At 37.4% G+C, this 20,645-nt stretch overlaps 1 protein-coding gene, 1 long non-coding RNA gene and 1 pseudogene across 3 annotated transcripts in view; 2 read left to right on the top strand and 1 right to left on the bottom strand.

Moving 5' to 3' along the window:
- EPB41L4A (erythrocyte membrane protein band 4.1 like 4A) overlaps window positions 1-20,645 on the bottom strand; it is a 205,325-nt gene that overhangs the window by 97,415 nt on the left and 87,265 nt on the right. Inside the window, exons 3-5 of the mRNA XM_069087776.1 lie at window positions 19,585-19,636; window positions 12,038-12,116; window positions 1,604-1,701 (exon numbers count right to left, since the gene is read on the bottom strand). Of these exons, the coding sequence (XP_068943877.1) occupies window positions 1,604-1,701; window positions 12,038-12,116; window positions 19,585-19,636 (229 nt within the window). The remainder of the gene's footprint in view (window positions 1-1,603; window positions 1,702-12,037; window positions 12,117-19,584; window positions 19,637-20,645) is intronic.
- Window positions 1,710-20,645, top strand: part of LOC138161034 (uncharacterized) — a 72,802-nt gene continuing 53,866 nt past the window's right edge. For both annotated transcript variants that reach the window (XR_011168251.1, XR_011168250.1), the window contains exon 1: window positions 1,710-2,729. This is a non-coding gene — a long non-coding RNA (uncharacterized lncRNA). The remainder of the gene's footprint in view (window positions 2,730-20,645) is intronic.
- LOC138161031 (receptor expression-enhancing protein 6 pseudogene) lies at window positions 12,572-14,627 on the top strand (annotated as a pseudogene).

Below are 20,645 nucleotides of genomic sequence, written 5' to 3'. Positions count from 1 at the left end.
CTACAAAGAGGAAAAAGAAGAAATATTAGACACACAGAAACGTTAAAAAACATTTGTGATTATAACTCCAAACCATTAATGGCTAAACATGTTTAGTATATGTGATTTAAGGAAGCAGGAAGATATATAAAATACCTTAGAAAAATGTTTATCCAAAACGGTTAAAACAATTCAAATGATAAAATTTCAATGTTTAAAGTGTTTAGTTTCATTTAGATGATTCACTTTCAGAGAACTTCTCATTCTCAACAATATAAACTCCCTTTTTTTGGCTTTCAGTCTTCCACAATCTGGCTCCTGCTCCTTCATGCTCTTTATGTACGAAAAATAACAATAACTAACATTTCTGTAATACTATGTATCAAACACTGTACTAAGCGCTTGATAATCATTATTTCATTTAATATTCACAAGCACCCTGGGAAGCAGAAGCTGTAATATTCCCATTTTACAGATAAAGAAAATGAGACCAGGGGTGGCTAGGTGGCACAGTGAATAGAGCACTGGCCCTGGAGTCAGGAGGACCTGAGTTCAAATCCGACCTCAGACACTTAACACAAGAACCAGCCATGTGACCTTGGGCAAGTCACTTAACCCCAATTGCCCTAAAAAAAGGCAAAAAAAAAAAAAAGAAAATGAGACAAAAAGGTAAGTGACTTGCTCATGGTCACATAGACTGTAAGTGTCTGGGACTTGATTTCAACTCAGATATTCCTGACTCCAGGCACAACTTTCTATCCACTCTTCCACCTTTTACATTACAACTAAACTCTCTTACTTTTGTTCCCAGCACAAAATATTCTACTTCTTTTCTTAGTGTATTTGCCCAAGTTGTCCCCTACGCTTGAAACAATCTCCCTCCTTACCTCAGCATCTTAGCTTTCCTAACTTCCTTAAAACTAGTTCACATGCCACCTCCCTTATATAGCAAATCTATTCTGGTTCTTCTAGTGGCTAATGTCATGATCTTGAAAGTACTGTGTATCAAATACATGTATGTGTATAAGTGTATATGTAGTATACTTTTACATATATACTAGACAGATAGGGATATAACATTTACTTTTCTATGTACATGTTGTTTCTCCCCCAAAAGAATAAAGTCCCTGAGGATATAGATTGTTTTGTTTTTAATTTGTATCTCTAATACCTAGCACAGTACCAGGCACATAGTAGGTGTTTTGAAATGTTTATGTGAATGAAGCCTAATAAAGCATTATTCTATTTTAGAAGAAATTTAGTTCTTATGTTTCAGCAAAAATAATTTAGATTAACACTAAAACTCTAACTCTAATGAACTAATAATGCTAATTTTCAATTAGCAGCATCACTTTTATATAAACGGTCTCAGATGAGGTTTATAAAATGCCAGTGGTATCATGAGTAGTGGGAAAGAAAGCAGTGGGAAAAAAACATGCTCAAGCAGTACTAAGAAAAGTTCTAGAAATGAAACTAAAATTTTCCTCAGAACTTGAAAACTAAAGGAATTAGATAAAGAAATTAATAAAAGTATCATGAAATAAAAAAAATAAGACAACTCTAAAGTACTACTTCATTTCCATGAAACAGGAAAAGATGTATCATAACACTAGTGGGCACCTACACTGGAGAACATACGCTCCCAGCTGAGCAGCAATGTTGATTGGGCAGGGTAGTCGCCCTTGTAGCACATCTTGTTTCACCTGTAAAAAAAATTGATATCTAAAAAAAAAGAGAAATAAAAGAGAAAATTAACAAGGATGTATATACTTATGGCTTCAGACATTCATAGTCATGGTAATATTAAACAAGCTTTACTTACATAAAATTACTTTCCCCCGGTATATTGGTGCACAGTTAGGACCTGATTAGCATGAATAATGAACCCTGTGAATTGGTCAGATGTATTCAGATTTGTGCTTTTTGAAGTTATAATTATTCAAAAATGGTCATTTTCCTCAGTCCAATAGAAATATGAAGTTTGAATTCAAATAATGTGACCTCTTCAGGGGATTCATTATTCACACTAGTTGGGACCAAGGTATAGTGGTAAAGCAGAGATTTAACCATGTCTTACATGCAAGTATATCAACAAGAAGAATCAAATTGCACAGACTCAATTTTAGTTCCAAAGGATGGCATGGCTCTCTGTGTTGTTATGGCTTGTTAACTTCATTACTACTGTGATGGAATCAGCTTACTGGTTTTGGGATTCAGTTTTCTGGTGTAAATAAATGCTTCAGTTCTGTCCTCTATTTGGAGAGATTGTTATATTTTGCAATAGAGCACTACATGGGACTATATATAGTCACGGTCAGTGCTGTAAATATTGCACTGGCTCTACAAGATGTTACAAATGTGGAATGCCACATGTACTTTCAGATTAGTGTAGTGGTAATGGGATTTGAAGAACTTCCACACCCCTTGTATTGGCAAGCAAACAGGTACTTAGTACCTTGTTTCAAGTTCACGATTGTGTCAAGTATTAAGATCCAGAACTTGTGAATCCCACAGTGGGATGAACTTGCTGATGTAACAGGAAGGGGCAGAATAGGGAGGAGCTAATACCATGTATAGGGAGGGGCTCAAGCTAGAGAGCCAGAAACTTTTGAGAGTTGGCCAGAGCTGTTGGGAGCAAACAGCAGTGTGTAGGCTGAGCAGCTACTGCTGGAGAGAGAGAAGAGAACTGAGAACTGAAAACTCAGCTGAGAACTTCTGGGATCAAGCAGCATGGAGACTGAGGAGCTACTGTGAGTGAGAGATGAGGATCCTTGCTTGAGGGAGGGAGTGAGAGGAGGATCCTTGCTTGAGGGATTTTGCCTGTTTTGTTTTGAAGGCTTGGGAATGTGGGTGCTCGCTGCATTGACTATGTGCACCAACTTCGTGGTTACTATAATGACCTTGACTTTCTGGTTTTGGGACTTGGTTTTCTGGTATTTGAATAAATGCTTTGGTTCTGTCCGCCATGTGGAAAGGATAAAATGTTACATTTTGTGATTCACAACTACACGAGCACTGTGAATATAGCTTTGCTGGTACAATTAGGTATTAGGGTTACTTATCTGTTTTACTTTGTTACAAGGAATGGGAGTAATCTGTAAATGTTTGAAATGTAAAAACATCAATAAAACTTTAAAAATAAACACCTCAGTCTCCAAATTGGACAAGAGCATAGAAAAAGATTTTATTCACATATATAAATTAATTCTGACATCTAAGAATAATTGTAAGACATAGTGCATAGAAAGCTGTCCAGAGTCAGGAAGACCTAGGATTAAATCCTACTTTTGACATTTTCTAGCTATGTGACCCTAGGCAAATCACTTAGCTCCCTCATAAATTGCAGAGATAGTGAAGATATACTTTGATAGGAATTTCCACATATGTGTGTTACCTATGTCAATGAAATCACATACCCAGTCCTTATCCCGGTTCTCATTGTTAGTAAGAAGGAATTCAATTAAAAACACAACTTCCCAGGCAGGTACAATTAACATATTTGCCCAGCTGAATTTCTATTCAGAAGACTGGGAGAGGAGACGATCTAGAGACCTAATATCACTGAGTTGAGACACTGATGACTATGACCAGCTGCTTAAGGTTGATGCTAACAACAGGCATGCCAGGGTCTCTCCTTCAGTGGCAAAGACACTGATTATCTGACCGTGGCTGAATAATTTGGTGAGGAGACAATTAAAAGGAGACCTTGGAAAGGTAGGAGAGAGGGAGCTAGAGATCTCAGTTCTCCAGAACATAGCCATCCTGGTCCCCCCAGAGCCTGTGCCAACATTAGGAACATAGAGGAAATGAGAAACACTCCCACTACTGTCTGGTGAGTGCATTATACCACAGAAAAAGTTATCAGCCAGTGTTGATGAAGTAATCTTCTCATCTACAAGTTTACTATATCAATGAAATTATAGTTCTGGCCCCTTTTTTAAAGAATCATACTGAACTGAAAGGACACATTATTAATAGAAAATTTTAAGAAGGGATTAAAGGAAAAACGCAAGTTTATGAACATGTTATGATTTCATGTAGTTTTAAGGTTTAAGGAGAAGAATGCAACTGTCTGCTGTCTTAGATTAAACAACAGATTTGGTTGTTTGTAGAAAGTAACTTGGGTCAAAATAAAGCTCTGAATTCTTGGGGTTCCCTGAAGGCCTCCTCTCATATGGGCATTTCTCTGTGTGTCAACCCTTGGGAAGGAGACCAGTGGAGTCACCCATTGGTTTCTCCTGCACTTAGGTGTCTTGTGTGCTATGGTGATGTTTGACACCTTCTTTGTCACTGGGATTCAGAATTTTGGTACCGGCAAGTCTATATTGGTAAGATCTTCACCAATAAACCTTCAGATTATCCAGAACCTGTCTGAAGCTTTGCCTATTAACCTCAGTAGTATAGGTAAGAGTACCTCTAACACAGGTACACTCCACAGGACACCAACAAGGCATATCTCTGCTAAACTCTGTCTGGGATAGGTCTATCACTCTGTAATGGCAAGCACAGAAGTAGTTCACACCTTGTTTCAGGTCAAGTTTCTTTTGAGCCTTGTATCAAATCTATTAAGAAACAGAACATGTGAGCCCCACAACTTGTGAACCCAAGAACTTGTGAATCTAGAACTCATGAACTCCTGCAACAGACAGGGGAGGAGCTAATGACCATATATAAGGAGAGGCCCAGGCTAGAGACAGCAGAACTGAGAAGAGGACTCTTGTGGTGGCAGAGTCAAGAAGGAGAAAACTTGTAGTATCCCAGCACTCTTTGACTGCTCTGTCTGTGTTGATGTTTGTTTGCGATACTTTGTACAGAAGCCCTGGGACCTCACTGGAAGCCCTGAAAGAGGATTTTCTGGTTGTATGTTTACAGAAGTCCTAGAGGAGGGTTTTGGAGGTCCTGAGACTTTACTGATGATCTGTGCTGACCTCTTGGACCTTGTTTGTGGGTCTGTGTTAATTTCTATGTTGATGATTTGTGTTGAGTTCTCAGACCTTGTTGGTGGGTCTGAGTTGATTTCACAAGGGCATACTTTGAGAGCCCCTGGTATAATAGTTTTCCCAGAACACAATAGAAACCATCCTTACTGCCCTAACCACTACAAAAGAACTGAGACAAATGGTACACAAACTTCAGAAGCAAGTGAAAAAAATGTCACATCTTGACTATTAGGGTAATTATTTTGGCAAGAGTAACCTATTCAGGGGACAGCTAGGTGGTACAGTGAATAGAGCAGTGGCCCTGAAGTCAGGAGGAGTTCAAATCTGATCTCAGATACTTGACTCTTAACTAGCTGTGTGACCTTGGGCAAGTCACTTAACCCCAATTGCCTTGCCCTCCCCCCTCAAAAAAAAGATGAATCTATTCATACTATAGTGAATACTAGCTCCAGAAATAACCCCACTGCTACATAAGCCTACTTACTGTACTGTCACTATTTGTAAAGGTCCAATGAAGCAGATGCTGGTTTTGGTACAGTGTAGAGCATACTTAAATTTGAAGTCATGAAGAGCTGATTTTGAATCCCACTACTGACGGTCTCTAGCTATGTGGCTGTGGGATAAACCACAATCTCAGGTTCCTCGTTTGCAAAATAGAGATTCTAATAATTATAGCAACTAACTCAGAGGGTTACTGTAATGATCAAATAAGACAATGTACTTAAAATGTTTTGCAAAGTTGAAGGTACTATATAAATGTCAGGTATAATTATTATTGACTATTACACTTAAAAGATAATCTCCTTTAACAACTAGAGAGGAAATAGTAAAGAATTACTGGAAACCACTATACACAATTATGTCTGTGAGATATAGAATTCAAAGGAAATTGATTACTATCTACCAAAAAAAACCCTGAATTAGCAAAACAAAAAAATAAATAACATCTTAATTCAAACTCAGAAAAAAAAATTAAGCAAGTCATAAATGAGTTGTCAAAGAAAACAGACCTGGGCCAGATGGGGTGATAAATGAATTATATCAAACATTTAAAGTGCAATTAATACCTATGTTACAGAAATTATTCTTAATAAGAGAGAGAAATAATACTCTATTCCTTTTATAAGACAAACACCAACAAATAGGGTCATTTACACTCCTTTTAAGAGGGAAGAAAGCAAAAGCAAGCTCTTAGATGGGAGATTTTGTTACCAGATTAAAGACATCGGAACAACTACATTATGGAGCTAGTTAGCAGATGTTGCATGAAGAAACCCTAAATGAGACTATCTGTAGGTCATAGATAAAATGAAGAACCCAAACTATTGTATTTACTCAGTTTACTTAGTTGAGCCCTCTGTGTGGCAAAGAATAACTTCAAAGATGCCAAGTCCCCAGACAACCTTCTCTCTATTTGTGTTCCCCTGTGTTGAAGATTCTGAGGTCTTGGGCACAGAGAAGAATAGGAAAGTGTCGGGTGATAATAACTGTGGGTCAGTTAAAAACATCTTCTGAGCCCTTCTCCAGGCCCTCAGACGTGTCCATATCAGAGGTCACAAGACCATAATAAAGGGAGAATAGGAAGTGGCTACGCAGACAACACTGAAGAGCGGGATATGTTGGCTTGTTGTTTTCTAGACCCAAACTATTTACTGAATTTAACAGATTCAAGGCTGAATTTTGCCAGTCTCTTATTTTTTGTTTTTCGTTTTTTTTGTTTTGCTTTTTGGAAGGCAATTGGGGTTAAGTGACTTGCCCAAGGTCACATGGCTAGTTTTTGTGTTAAGTGTCTGAGGCTGGATTTGAACTCAGGTCCTCCTGACTCCAGGACCGGTGCTCTATTCACTGGGCCACCTAGCCACCCCGCCTTGCCAGCCTCTTAGTAGTGAAGAAAGAAGAGGCCAAATCAAAGCAAAAATATGTAGCAACAAAGTTTTATACATCAGAGATCACAGAATCATAGAAATTAAGAGGGGGAAGGGACTTTAGTGATCATCTAGTTCAACTTATACATAAAAGGTCCGACTCTTCATGACCCCATTTAGGGTTTTCTTGGCAAAGATACTGGAGTGGTTTGCCATTTCCTTCTCCAGCTCATTTTACAGATAAGGAAACTGAGGAAAACAGTATGAAGTGACTTGCCCAGGGTCACACAGCTAGTAAGTGTCTGAGAACAGATATGAACTTCAGAAAGATGAGTCTTGTTGACTCCAGGACTGTCACTCTATCCAGTGAGCCACCTAGTTGCCCATGTTGACCCTACATCATTAATAATTACTCTTTAACACTATGAAATAAAATTTTTCATTTTATCTCTATTTTCTTTGTCTTATGGATAAAAAAAAAAGAGAGAATACACTGTATGAATTGATGCAGATTAATCCTTCACGGTAGTCTTAAATTCTAGTCCTTCTAGTGCTATATGGCCATCCGAATGGTTCTGAATCCATCTGATTGTATTGTTGTCTTAACAATGGTAATTTTTTGATAGTTTTGTATTTTTCTTTAATTTTTTTTGAGGATAATTGGGGTTAAGTGACTTGCCCAAAGTCACATGGCTAGTAATTGTGTCAAGTGTCTGAGGCCAAATTTGAACTCAGGTCCTCCTGACTCCAGGGCTGGTGCTCTATTCACTGCACCACCTAACTGCCCCTAGTTTTGTCTTTTTCTTTTCTTTTTGGAGGGCAATTGGGGTTAAGTGACTTGCCCAAGGTCACATGGCTAGTTTCTGTGTTAAGTGTCTGAGGCTGAATTTGAACTCAGAGACTCCTGACTCTCGGGCTGGTGCTCTATTCACTGCGCCATCTAGACACCCCTAGTCTTGTCTTTTTCAACAAAGTAATGAAAAGATGAAGCTTAATCTAAAAGCTTTGTATTAAAAATACTCACCACACTTCCTCCCCTATAAAATATGTATTTATCTATGCACATATTTATTGGAAAAGTTCAAGTCTATCTTTAATACCACTAAAAACTCTTTGGAATCAATAAAGTCAAAATGATGGGCTTAATCAAGACAGCAGAATAACAGAATACAAAGTTTCGAGGGTGATTATTGAATGTAGTATTGTATTGGTATGTGTGAAGACATGGTTCTAAAACAAATATTCTTTTTGGTGTTATTAACTTTTGAGCCCCTAAATCTAGGGAGAGGGTGAAAAAAGGTATAGAAACACTGCCTTTTGTTTTTGTCTTCAGAACAGAATTTTTACAGGGAGATGGCGAAGGTGGGGAAGAGTCCACTGTAAAAAGTACAATCAGTGCAATTCTCTAGGTTATGTTCTATCCAGTGCAACAAACTTAATTCAAATAATATTTTTCAAAACTTCCTAAGTACAGTCCTGGATACTAGAGAGAAAAAGGTGAAAAATGACACAGTTCCTGCTTTCAAAAAGCATATGATCTAATAAGAGAATGAAACATGTATAAATTCCTTAATTCCTTAAGCGACTATAGTATAAACATCCAATTTTCAAATGAAAAAATATAACTATCAACAACCATGTGAAACTTCCCCCCCCAGATCACTAACATTAAGAATTACACAAATTCACACCACCCAAAGGTTATGTCTCATACCCACCAGACTGGCAAAAGGATGAAAAAGGAAAATGACCATTTTTCGAGAAGGCATGAGAGGACAAGGACACTAATGCACTTTTCTTGGACTGTGAATGCACTCTGAATTTGTAGAACCATTTTAAAAAGCAGCTTGGGACTGTAGGCCCAAATCACTAAATTATGCATATTATGTCGTGATAGCACTAGTAGGCATATAAGCCAAAGTCAACACAGAAGAGGACTCCAATATGTACAAAAATATTTATAGTATCACTTTCTGTCCTAGCAAAGAATTGCAAACCAAACAAATTTGCAAACAAATTCCCCAACAATTGGGGGAATGACTGAACAAATTGTTGGGCATGAATGTAATAGAATACTACCGTGCCATAAGAAATGACAACTTTAACAAATTCAAGGGAACCTAGGAAGACTTGGATAAATTGATGATGCGGTGTGAAATAAGCAGAACCAGGAGACTGGTTAGTTTACGAAATAATTCCAATAATCTAAAAGAAAACAACTTTGAGACAAAACTATGATAATAAATTGATAACTTCATAACTTCAGAAGACTGATAATGAATCATACTACTCACTTCTTGGCAGAAAAGTGATAGACTAGAGGTGAGGAAGCAAATGCATATTTTTAGAGATGGACAATATATTGAATTATGGTACTTGACTGTGCTTATTAGAAATAGAAGGAAGACTTCTATTTGGGCAACAGGGAAGGATGAATCAGGAGATAGTGCTAGAGATTAAAAAAGAGAAGCACTGAAAAAACATTTTAAAAAGTACATAGTATAAAATGAAAGCAGTTTAGAAAGAGATAGGAAATGAGCAATTTTGTTACAACCATATTAAATGTAACACATACTTTAAAAACACCAAAAATGTATGAAAGGAGAGACCTGGACAATGAAAGTCTAGTCCTGAACAACAAGCATCAAATATTCTGTCTGATGCAATCCCCTACGTGAGCTTTTGATTAGGACTGTTTTCTGTTCACTTGGTTGGCTGCAGAGCTGGAATTAAATATGTATTTGAATGGAAACTAACCAGACAAAGGGAGCCTTCCTTTCTCCTTGGATGCTTTGGATTGAGAAGGACTAACTTCAGCAGGCTTCCAGGAAGTCAGAAGGAAGTCATGAATGCTCTCTCTTAACTTGTCACTCACTTCCAAAAACAGATAGTAGACTGACTACCAAACTGAAGGTCTACAGAGCTGTTGTGCTGACCTCATGGTTGTATGCCTGTGAAAACCTGTATAGTGTACCAGCACCATCCCAGGAAACTGAATCACTTCCATCTGAATTGTCTCAGGAAGATTCTGAAGATCACCTGGCAGGATAAGATACCAGACACCGAGGTCTTCTCTTGAACTAAACTGCCAATCATTCAAACTCTGCTGTAGAGAGTGGATGGACTGGCCATGTGGTTTAAAAGCCAAATGTAAGCTTGCCTAAAAGATTATTTTATGGAGAATTTATATAGGGCAAGTGCTCACATGGTGGTCAGAAGAAGTGATACAGGACCACTCTCCAGGTGTCTCTTAAAAACTTTGGAATTGATTTGTAATATGGGAGACACTGGCACAGGACCACCCAGTATGGCATGCCCTCATCAGAGAAGGTGCTCTGTTCTATGAGCAAAACAGAATTGAAGCAGGTCAAAAGAAATGTGAGATATGCAAATTTAGGGAACACATCCCAAATGTTTTCATAAACAATTTGTGCCCAACCCGTGGTAGAACATCTCAATCTCTTCTTGATCTGTTCGGTCACAGTCAGACGCTTTTTAATTGACCCTAACATAGTGATGTTATTTTGGTCTTCTTCAAGAATGAAGGACAACAACCAATCTTAATTTGCCACTCACTTCAATTTCCTAGGTTTTAGAGAAACCAAGTCCTTCATCCAATCAGGACAGACTTCAGTCATCCCAACACATCCCCATTCCAGTATATCCAATGCCTTTCAAGGCTTTTCTTTTACTTAGTCTAAAGATTGATTGATTTATTGACTTACTGACTGAGACTTATTCTCATCTGGTCAAGATACCAGGGCATCTTATAATTTACTTTAAGAGGGGAAAGACTGATCCCTACTCTAACATGTATAGAAACATTTATGAATCCATTTAAAATTCTCTTTTTTGTTCTTCATATACTAAAATGTTCACATTTGTTGGTAATTGTTAAGTTTATAATAAAAAGAAAGTTTAAATTATAAAACAAAAATAACTTTTTAAATGTGGTAAATAAATAGAAGACCAAAAAGAGAAACGAAATTGGGAAGGAGAGTATCACTTCTATTGGGGTAAATAGCAAAATCGTCATGGAGAAGATGACACCTGAATTGAATGTCTTTGTAGCACTCACCAAGACCCTCCAGGTTCTACTCCTGATTTGCCAGACTTTCTCTCACTATGCCACAGCAGTCTTCTCACCACATAAATTCTCTCCTCCCCTTACCTCCTCACCCTGGAAGTTCACTCCACTCCTAGCATTCCTTCTTCTGCTTAGTTGTTTTCTCCCAGAACCATCATTTAAAGGAAAGCGTCCAGGCCAGTCATGGCTTCATTCATTTCCAGCCTCTCCTCTTAACCATCAGGATCTTCTTTACCAAGTCTCTGACCATTTTCTGTTTCTTTTTGAACTGCTTTTTGTTTTATACTGTGTACTTTTAAAATGCTTTATTGGTGCTTTTATTTTGTATGTTGAACTCTAACTACTAATTCACCCTTCCTTGTTCCCCAAATAGAAGCCTTCCTTCGTAACAAATAAGCCCAACCAAACACCAGAATTCAACATATTGGCCCAAGTCCAATTCTTACCTTCTCTCTTTCAGCTTCCTGTTATGTATTATCTTCCCTAATTGTAATGTAAGCTACTTGAGGGCAGAGACTGTCTTTTCTTTGACTTGTTTTTGTATTCTGAATGCCTAGCACAGTGTCTGGCACAAAGTAAGTGCTTAATGATGCCTGTTGAAAATTGTTGAAGCAAGCAATGGACAAACTACCACCTGGTCTGCTATAGCACAACATAGTCATTCCTAAAAATCACCATCTATGCAAAATCTTGGAAGAAAAACTACGAAGCTTATGGTAAAAATGGACTTAGGAGTACAACACTCAAAAATTTAATCAGTGAAATTAAAAAAAGAGAGAAACCTAATAAAAATAGTAGCATAGTGTCATACGTGTTACATGTAAATACTACAATATCTAGTTTGCCCTGAACTGGCAAACAAGGGTGGTACAAAATAGACAAGATTAATAATATGTAGGTAGTGGGGCATAGTGACCAAGGTATGACTAGAATTCATTCTGGGAATAAGTACTGAAAGTTGGATAGCATTTTTTTTTACTGTTTTGCCAAAAGGCAGTAATGGTTCCCATGGGAAAGTCAATTTCTTGTCATCCTCCATGGTAGCACTATCTAGCCTTCCCATGCCCCTGGGCAGTAACGTCAAGCTCTCTACAAGAAACCAACTAAGAGAAGCACAGATTGGATTCCACACGCGTAACCGCTGAAAAATAATGTCAACGTTATACCTGGTTATTTCTTCTTTAAGTTCACAGGGATCTTCAGCATAGAATTTGATGCCAAAATAAAAAGTATATGGAGGGCCGGCTAAAAGAAAAAAAAAGGAGTCAACACAATTTAAAAAATAAAGTTATACATAATAATTGAATATATGTATGGTTTTGCTTTTATGTAGTACCTTGTAAAGTTTCCCATGCATATGTCATTACAATCTACTTATGATTTTTCAGAAACCTAGTCCTATTCAATGTTCAAATTATTTGTTTAATAATTTCCATGTAATCTGATCAAGTGTTTTAAAAGCTTTGTCATTTTCTTTTAAGCATCATAAACATTTATTGATTAATAAAAAAAACATGACATAAGTAGGTTTTTTAAAATGCCTCAGTTTTACTATAGTTGGAAAGAATATAATTCTTGCAATATTTACCTGTCACAAGAAAGTCCAAGAATAAAATTCCTATCACAGTCATGTATAACACAGATAATACTTCCAGTCCACAAATGGGTAGAACAAGACAGAGATGAGATGGACAGAAAAGGAGAGAACCTAGAGACTATATTTAGCATAGGCAGGATCAGGAATGGCAAACTTCTAATGCAGAATAGAAGAACCTAGTAATAATACAGGTAAGGAGGGATACGATATTCATTATCTGACAGACTGGTTGTGATCTGAAGATTTTCCTAAATATTAATGTTATGTTTTTTCAGAGAGCAATCAGAATCACCTGCAGGATGTGCAATGTTATACTATTTGATGTGATTTATTTTAAAATTCAACCACGACTGAGTTTACTTTTCTAAATACTAATCAAAGTTTTCTCGTTCAAATAAATTAATGAAAATGGAATATTCTTCTAAGCAAAAAAGGTCTTCATTACAGACTATTTTAAAAATAATTTTTATTACTTTTATTCTTATACCACCTACATTTCCCACTTTCGTTTTCCTTTTCTTTAAGTCTTTGCCAATTTATTGGGTGAGATATGAAGTTTCAAAGATGTTTTGAATTTCTCTTATTGGTGTTGTAGAACATGTGGTTGTTAAAAGTTTTCCATTCTTCTTTTGAGAATTATTTATTTCTTTTTACCATTGCAGTAATTTTTGGTTGTATATTTATTAATTGCCTATATCAACTGGGATATCAGTCCTTGTCAGAGACATTAGAAACTTTTTCCTAGTTGACTCCTTCTTTTCTTATCCTACTTATATTAATATGGTTCATGCAAATAAGTTTCTATTTTTGTGTTATCAAAATTATCAACTTTATCTTTTGTGGTTGCCTTATCTGTTGTCTGGTTAAGAATTTGCTCCAGGGAGCAGTTGCAGGACCACGAGGTGGGAGGGAAGGAAGGGGAGGGACCAAGGGACCTGAGGACTGGAGGTCCTGGGAGCCTGGAGAGAGAGAGACGCCACCAGCACCGCTGCAGAACAGTGGGGGAGCCCTGGAGGTCGCCCCTTGGACCCGGGTCCAGTCATCCTCCGTCACCTCTCCTCCCCTCTTGGTCCCAGGAGCCATGGGTAGCTTGAGGCAGCGCTTCCAGAGGTTTCTGGAGCAGAAAAACATTGTCACCAATGTCCTGGGGAAGCTGGAGGAGGTCTCTGGTATCAAAAAGTACTACCTGGTTCCATTGCTTTTGTGGCGCTCTATCTCATCTTTGGCTATGGTGCCTCCCTACTCTGCAATCTCATCAGATTCATCTACCCAGCATATACCTCCATCAAGGCCACTGAAAGTCCCAACAAAGATGATGACACCATCTGGTTAACCTACTGGGTGGCATATGGCATATTTGGCCTGGCTGAGTTTTTCTCTGACATCTTCCTTTTCTGGTTCCCCTTCTACTATGCAGGAAAGTGTGCCTTCTTGCTATGGTGCATGCTTCCAGTGGCCTGCAATGGCTCCCATATCCTGTACCATCGCCTGATATGCCCCATCTTACTGAGGCACCAGGCTTCCACGGACAGCCTGGTGATTGACCTGAGTGGACGAGCCCTAGACCCAGCAACCCATCTGACCCAGGAAGCAACCAAGGCAGGCATGATTCACCCCCAGAAGAATAAGTGAAGAGAACACTCCTGAGCCAGAAGCTTCGAATGACTGGCCACCCTCTTCCCAGCCCCTTCAGCATCATGGGACCCCGGCCCCCCCAATCCTGGCTGGTGTCTAAGCAGCTGACGCCTCCCAGCTTTACAGCTCCACCCAACCTCCACCCTCTTGGGTCTTAGGGCATTAAAGAAGTCTCCCTAGTCTGGGAGGTAGGATGGGCATGGGGGGACCTCTGCCCATTTAGGATCCACCAGCACCTGCTAAGGGGTCCTGCTGGCGCTCGGACTATTCTAAGTATACCATTAACCATCTGCCTCTGGCCCCCACCCCGCACTGGCCTCCCACAGGACTCTGGATGTGTCCTGCCCATTCCAGCTGCCCATAGTCCTACACAGGTAAAAAAAAAAAAAGAATTTGCTCCAGGGGTAGCTAGGTGGTGCAGTGAATAGAGCACCAGCCCTGGAGTCAGGAGGACCTGAGTTAAAGTCTAGCCTCAGACACTTAACATAAAAACTAGCCATGTGACCTTGGGCCACTTAACATAAAAACTAGCCGTGTGACCTTGGGCAAGTCACCCCAATTGCCCTCCAAAAAGTGCAAAAAAAAAAAAAGGGAAGTGGTTCAATTCAGCAGGCCTTAAAAAAGAAAAAAAAGAATTTGCTGCATACCTATTTGATCTTTAATTTTGAGGTTGTGTGTCTACCTTGAATTTATTATGGAATTTTTTGTAAAATATTAATCTAAACTTAATTTCTTCCATTTTTCTGTTTTCCCAGTAGTTCTCATCAAAGAGAAAGGTTCTTTCCAAGACAATTCATGTTTTGGGTTTACTGAACATTGAGCTGAATTATTTTAGCTTCTTCTTTATCTAATATGTTCCATTAATCTAATTTTCTATTTTTAACAGATACTAAATTCGAAGATTCTCATGATTGCTGCTTCATAATATAGTTTGAGATCTGGAAATGCTTTCCCCCTATGTTTTTGCCTTCCTCCCCATTATTTCCCTTGACATTCTAGACCTTTTGTTTCTCCAGATTAATTTAGATATTATTTTGTCTAGCTGGTTGGCTGACTAGTATATCATTCACCTGTAAAATAATTTTGATAGTATTGTTCATTTTATAATATTGGGAAGTCGTAACAATGAGCAATGATTATTCATTGAGTGACTTAAGTTGGTCTTTATTTCTCTAAGGAATGTTTTATAACTGTATCTATCTGACAGGTATTGAGTTTTCTTTGGTACATTGACCCCCAAATAGTTTATGCATTTTGTTGTTATTGTGAATTGAACTTCTACTTCTATATTTATCTCCTTGATTTTGTTATTAATATATGAAAATGATGCTATTTCTTTGGGTGTATTTTGCAGTTTACAACTTTACTGAAGCTATCATCTTAATTAGTTTCATTGCTGATTATCTAAGAAACATTAAAAAAAAATAATCATATCATCAATAAATAGGGAAAGTTTTGTCTCATCATTGCTTATCTTTATACTTTTACATTCTTTCCCTTGTCTTATTGCTATTATTGTCTTGTCTACAACTCTACTAAATAATAGTTCCTCTTTTTACTGTGAAAGCATCTGGCATTTTCCCACTGAATATAATGCAAGTTTTTGATATCATTTTATCACATTAAAAAAGATTACTATGTCAGAATTTCTTTTTTAAAAATAAATTTTAATGATATAGTTCTCATATCATGAAAATTTCTCTTAGTAACTCTCCCTCTTTCCCCAACTAGAGAACTATCCCACTTTAAAAAAATACCTTTAAAAGAAAAAGAGGAAGAGAAAATAAATTATCAAGACATAGAAAAAGTCTGAAGATACATACACTGTTCCACAGTTGTGTACCTCCCACCTATGAAAAGGTGTGGGGTGAAGGTATTATCCTTATATTTCTTTTCGGACCCTATTCTTGTTCTTTGCATTTTTTTTTTTTTGCAACAATCACTTTTAATTGTTTATTGTGGTTATACTTTCCATTTGCATAGTTGTAGTCATTGTATATTGTTTTCTTGTGTCTCCTTCTTTTACTCTGCATCAGCTCATGAAGATCTCATTATTCATCATATTCATGATTTCTTCACGTATCACAATTTGTTTAGCCATTCCCCAATCAAATAGGCATCTACTTTGCCTCTGGTTCTTTGCTACTATAAAAAGTACTGCTCTAAATATTTTGGTGTATATGGGAAATTTCTTATCAATGACTTGCTTAGGGCATATGTTTAGCAATGAAGTTTCTAAAAGAGTATTATGCATATATTTCTGATAATTCTTTTGATTCATCTAGGCTTGTTCTGAGTTCATCCTGTTCATTTAAAATTTTGTTCATTTTACTTTCCATTCCTTTCTGGTTGTCTATAAAAGTCAACTAGCTCATTTTTTGTAACTCACATTTCTTAGTAGGTTCCAAGAATCAGCCTTTCATTTTGATTAACAGCTCTCAAAGTCTTTTGGGCTTCATATTTATCTATTTCTCTAGTACTTTTCAATTATTCCTCGTGTGCTCATTTTGGGGCGGCTAGATGGCACAGGAGAAAGAGCACAGGGCCTAGAGTCAGAAAGACCTAATTTTACATTTGTCCTCAGACACTTCCTAGCTGTGCGATGCCGGGCAACTCACTTAACCTGTGTTTGCCTCATCTTTAAAATGGGGATAATAATAGCACCTGCCCAGGGTTGTTGGGAATGCCTGAAAAGATAATGCTTACAAAGCACTTAGCACAGAGCCTGCAACATGGTGAGCACTATATAAATGTTAACTATCATCATTGTTTTTGTTACTATCATCGTTATTATTTGTTGACTTGCTAATTTTTAAGAATGTATATTTAATTTCGTTAAATTTCTTTTTCTATATTATTGGTGAATATTTTTAAGAATATAATTTTTCCTCTAAGAACTGCTTTGGCTACTTTCCAGAAATTTTGGTATGTTGTCTTATAACTGATACTGTTTTCCACATAGTGCATAGTGTGAATGATTATCCTTTGACCTACTCATTTAAACTTTCATTACTGTCTTAAGTGCCCATCTTTTTCTGCTCTCTGAATTAATTACTATCTTTATTGTATTGTGGTTTTTAAAGAATGTGTATTTCTGATTACTATCTGAATCAGAGATCAAACCTCTGAATTGATTACTATCTTTATTATACTGTGGTTTTTAAAGAATGTATATTTCTGACTGTGTACTTTTGCATGCAATTTCCCCCTGCCATTATAAAAGGTTTTTTTCTTTTTTGCTTTTTTTTTTTAAATATATGCCCTATGATGTTGAGAAATCTGTATATTCTTAGTGGTACCATTCAGAGGGTGTCATGAATCTTTTAGCTTTCAATTCTTTAAAAATTGTGAGGATTTTTTTTTTGTACAGTCTACCACTTTTTTTTTTTCATTTTATTGAATTGTTTTACTTATTTACAACTTGTAGATTCACAATTCTGGAGATTTCTACAACTGATGCAGTGTGAAGTAAGCAGAACCAAGAAAACAATATACATAATAACTATAGCAATATAAATGGAAACAACAACATATCAAAAAATAAAAGCAAATTAGCAAATGATAAAGATCAGATAGGACTTGAATGAAGACACATTAAAAGGCACTTCCAACCTACCACTTTATGGAGGTGAAGGGCCCAGAGGTGCTGTACAATTTACTTGTACTTTTTCTAAGAAAATTGTATTTGCTTTTTTTTTCATGAATTCTCTTCCCTTCTATATTCTGAACTTTTATTCTCTGATTTTTGTTTTAAATCCTTATGTATTTCTTCTTGAATCTTTTTGTGTTTCCTTCTCCCATCCTGGATCATCTCAGAACCCATCCAGAATGGCTGGGCAGCTGAAAGACTTAACCACTGCTGGATGCCACTCTACCTTTTCTTCTCCCTCCCTGCTTTGACTCTAACAAGGGCTGAGGACAACCCATTTGAGATGCTTAACTGCTTACCTGGCTTAGATATGACAGGATTCAACTATTTTTTTTGGTCTTTTTGGATGGGGGAAGGCAGGGTAATTGGGGTTAAGTGACTTGCCCAAGGTCACACAGCTAGTAAGTGTGTCACGTTCTGAGGTCATATTTGAACTCAGGTCCTCCTGAATCGAGGTGCTCTATTCACTGCTCCATCTAGCTGCCCCAACTCTATTCTTTCTTGTGTGATGGAAGAAGACTATAGGCCTTACCATCTGCTGCTGCCATTGACTGCTACAGTCCTTTAAGCCTTATCATCAATCCTAATTCAATGCCCTAGAGACCCCTGCCATGTCATCTGACCAAGTGATATAACTTAAGGACCTCTGAGTCTTACCATCTTCCCTGCTACAGAACTCTTAGGATTCCTGGGCTTTTCCATCTACTCTAAAGCTGAACTTTTTTTTAATGTGTTGTCTCCTGTAATTTGAGTATGAGCTCCTCAAGAAAGAACTGGTCCAATCTAGAGCTTAACATAGTGCTTGGCACACTGAAAGCAATTAAAAATGTTTTTTTTTCATTCATTAATTTATTCATCTTGCTGGTCACATGACCTGGAACCATTATAAAGACCAGAAGTTCTCAATCTTTGGCAATCTGGTAAAGCCTACGGACTTCTCATAATAATGAGGGTTTTTTCTCACTGCTCAAATACCTTTATTATATATTTCTTTTTTGGACATTCACAATAATGCTTTAAAATATATGAAATAAAATACATAGGATTATCATAGAAAGTAATTATACTGAAATATATTTTTCAAATCAAAACAATCAAAACATTTCTTAAAAGTGAAATTCACAAACTCGAAGTTAAAACTCCTGATATAGACTATTGATATAAAAAATGAGACCAAGTTCACTGAGATCCCCTCCCATACACACACATGCATGCACATATACATACAACATGTTATTGTATTCCTTCTTTAAAAATCTGGGAGATGACAGAAAATTTCATTAAACATCATCTTAGTTACACGCTGACTCATGTTATTCATAGAATTTTTTTCAAATATTATTCAGAATGAGTGTACTAGCTTTTCTCAGAAGGAAGTCAAACACTCTTTGATGGTATATGATCTCATCTAGGTTAAAAGGGAACCACTTAATAAATTACTGTCTCAGAGACTAGACTGGAATCTTATTGATGTGAAAGAACAATAGTTCTTAATTTATGCTCTAGGGAAATCTAGCTCATTTGAATTCTAATTCAAATGACATAGAATCTTTTTTTTTCCTTTTAAGATATAGATTCAAACTCTCTGACTCTTTAATTTGAAAGCAAAATTTAACATTTAGGCAGCTAGAAAAGGTATTTATCTGTTACCAGGCTAAAAAACCCTACCAACAAAATAACCCATTTTATCCAAGGGGACAGCACAGTTCACTGTATGAAAGTATTTATTCATTGCAAAAAGTTGTCATTTGCTATCACAACCTGTAACATTCATTTTGGACACCACATAATTTTCAAATCATACTTTGATAAATTGAAAATGAAATACATACTGTTTATTAGTTCTTTGTGCTCTGCAAGGGTTTTTGCAGGATCCAGCCAGTACTGTGTGAGGAAGAAAAGAGGTGGCTTGATAAATCAGTCACTCAGCATGTCACAGAAATACATATCACAGCCTAATGTCAGCTTTTTGTTACTTGTATTAGGAGTTATATCAGATTAGATAAATCCAATTGAACTGAATCCAGCTCAGCATTTATTATTAAACATCTGTTAAACAGAAAGGCACTGTCTTAGTGCTAGTTAGTGTTAGATCTCTGCCCAGAATTAAAACAACCAATTCACTTTCCTTAACAGGGAACGTGTATGGGCCTTGTAGGTTTTAGGGACACAAAACAAAAAGCAAACAGTCCCGAGTTCACATTCTGGTGGAGAAAATACAACTCAACAAATGTTTGCTAAGCAATTGCTAGTACATGTCCTTTTGTACTTTGTTGTTGAATACTGCATTAGATGCTTAGGAAGAACAGTATTGAGCTAACAATGTTCCTGCCTACCTGGAGGTTGCAGTTTAACTACACCCCACCTTCCAGCCTCCAGGCTGCCATTGAGGTCCCCACCACAAACCGCTGACCAGTGGCACAGGCAGGGGAGCCGCCTAACTAAAGCAACAAGGTGTTCTAAGAGAGACACAAGAGTTGTTATGTGCCAAACAGGTCAAACCACCACCACCTTCCCTCAGACCTGTATGAAGAGAACGTAGCACCCTTACCCCAGGAACACTAGGAATAATCGTTTCACCCACCAGAACCCCTGAGATTAGCAGCCCAGCTTCCAACCAGACCCCTGTAGCCTGGGGAACATGGCCGTGTAGAGACGTGACCTAGCCACTGCTTCTTCAGGTTCTGGGGCCCCGGCCTTCTCAGTAGTCACAGCTACTGAAAAACCAAGAAACGAAGCTCTCCTTACCAAAGTCTGGCAACGTCAAATGGTTCGAAATCAGAAAGAGAGGTGGTTTCATCAATGAAAATTATACTAAAGAAGACATTACCTTCTACTTTACTACTGAACCTCATTTGACTTAAAACTGAAATCTCTTATTCATGGTGTTTTA

This window comes from Petaurus breviceps, unplaced genomic scaffold (assembly GCF_028583685.1).
Source record: "Petaurus breviceps papuanus isolate PSGF00001 unplaced genomic scaffold, PetGlider_PUasm1.0 183, whole genome shotgun sequence".
Lineage (NCBI taxonomy): Eukaryota > Metazoa > Chordata > Mammalia > Diprotodontia > Petauridae > Petaurus > Petaurus breviceps.
Note: the sequence above shows the minus strand (reverse complement) of the source record. Positions and strands in the feature narration are given on the sequence as shown.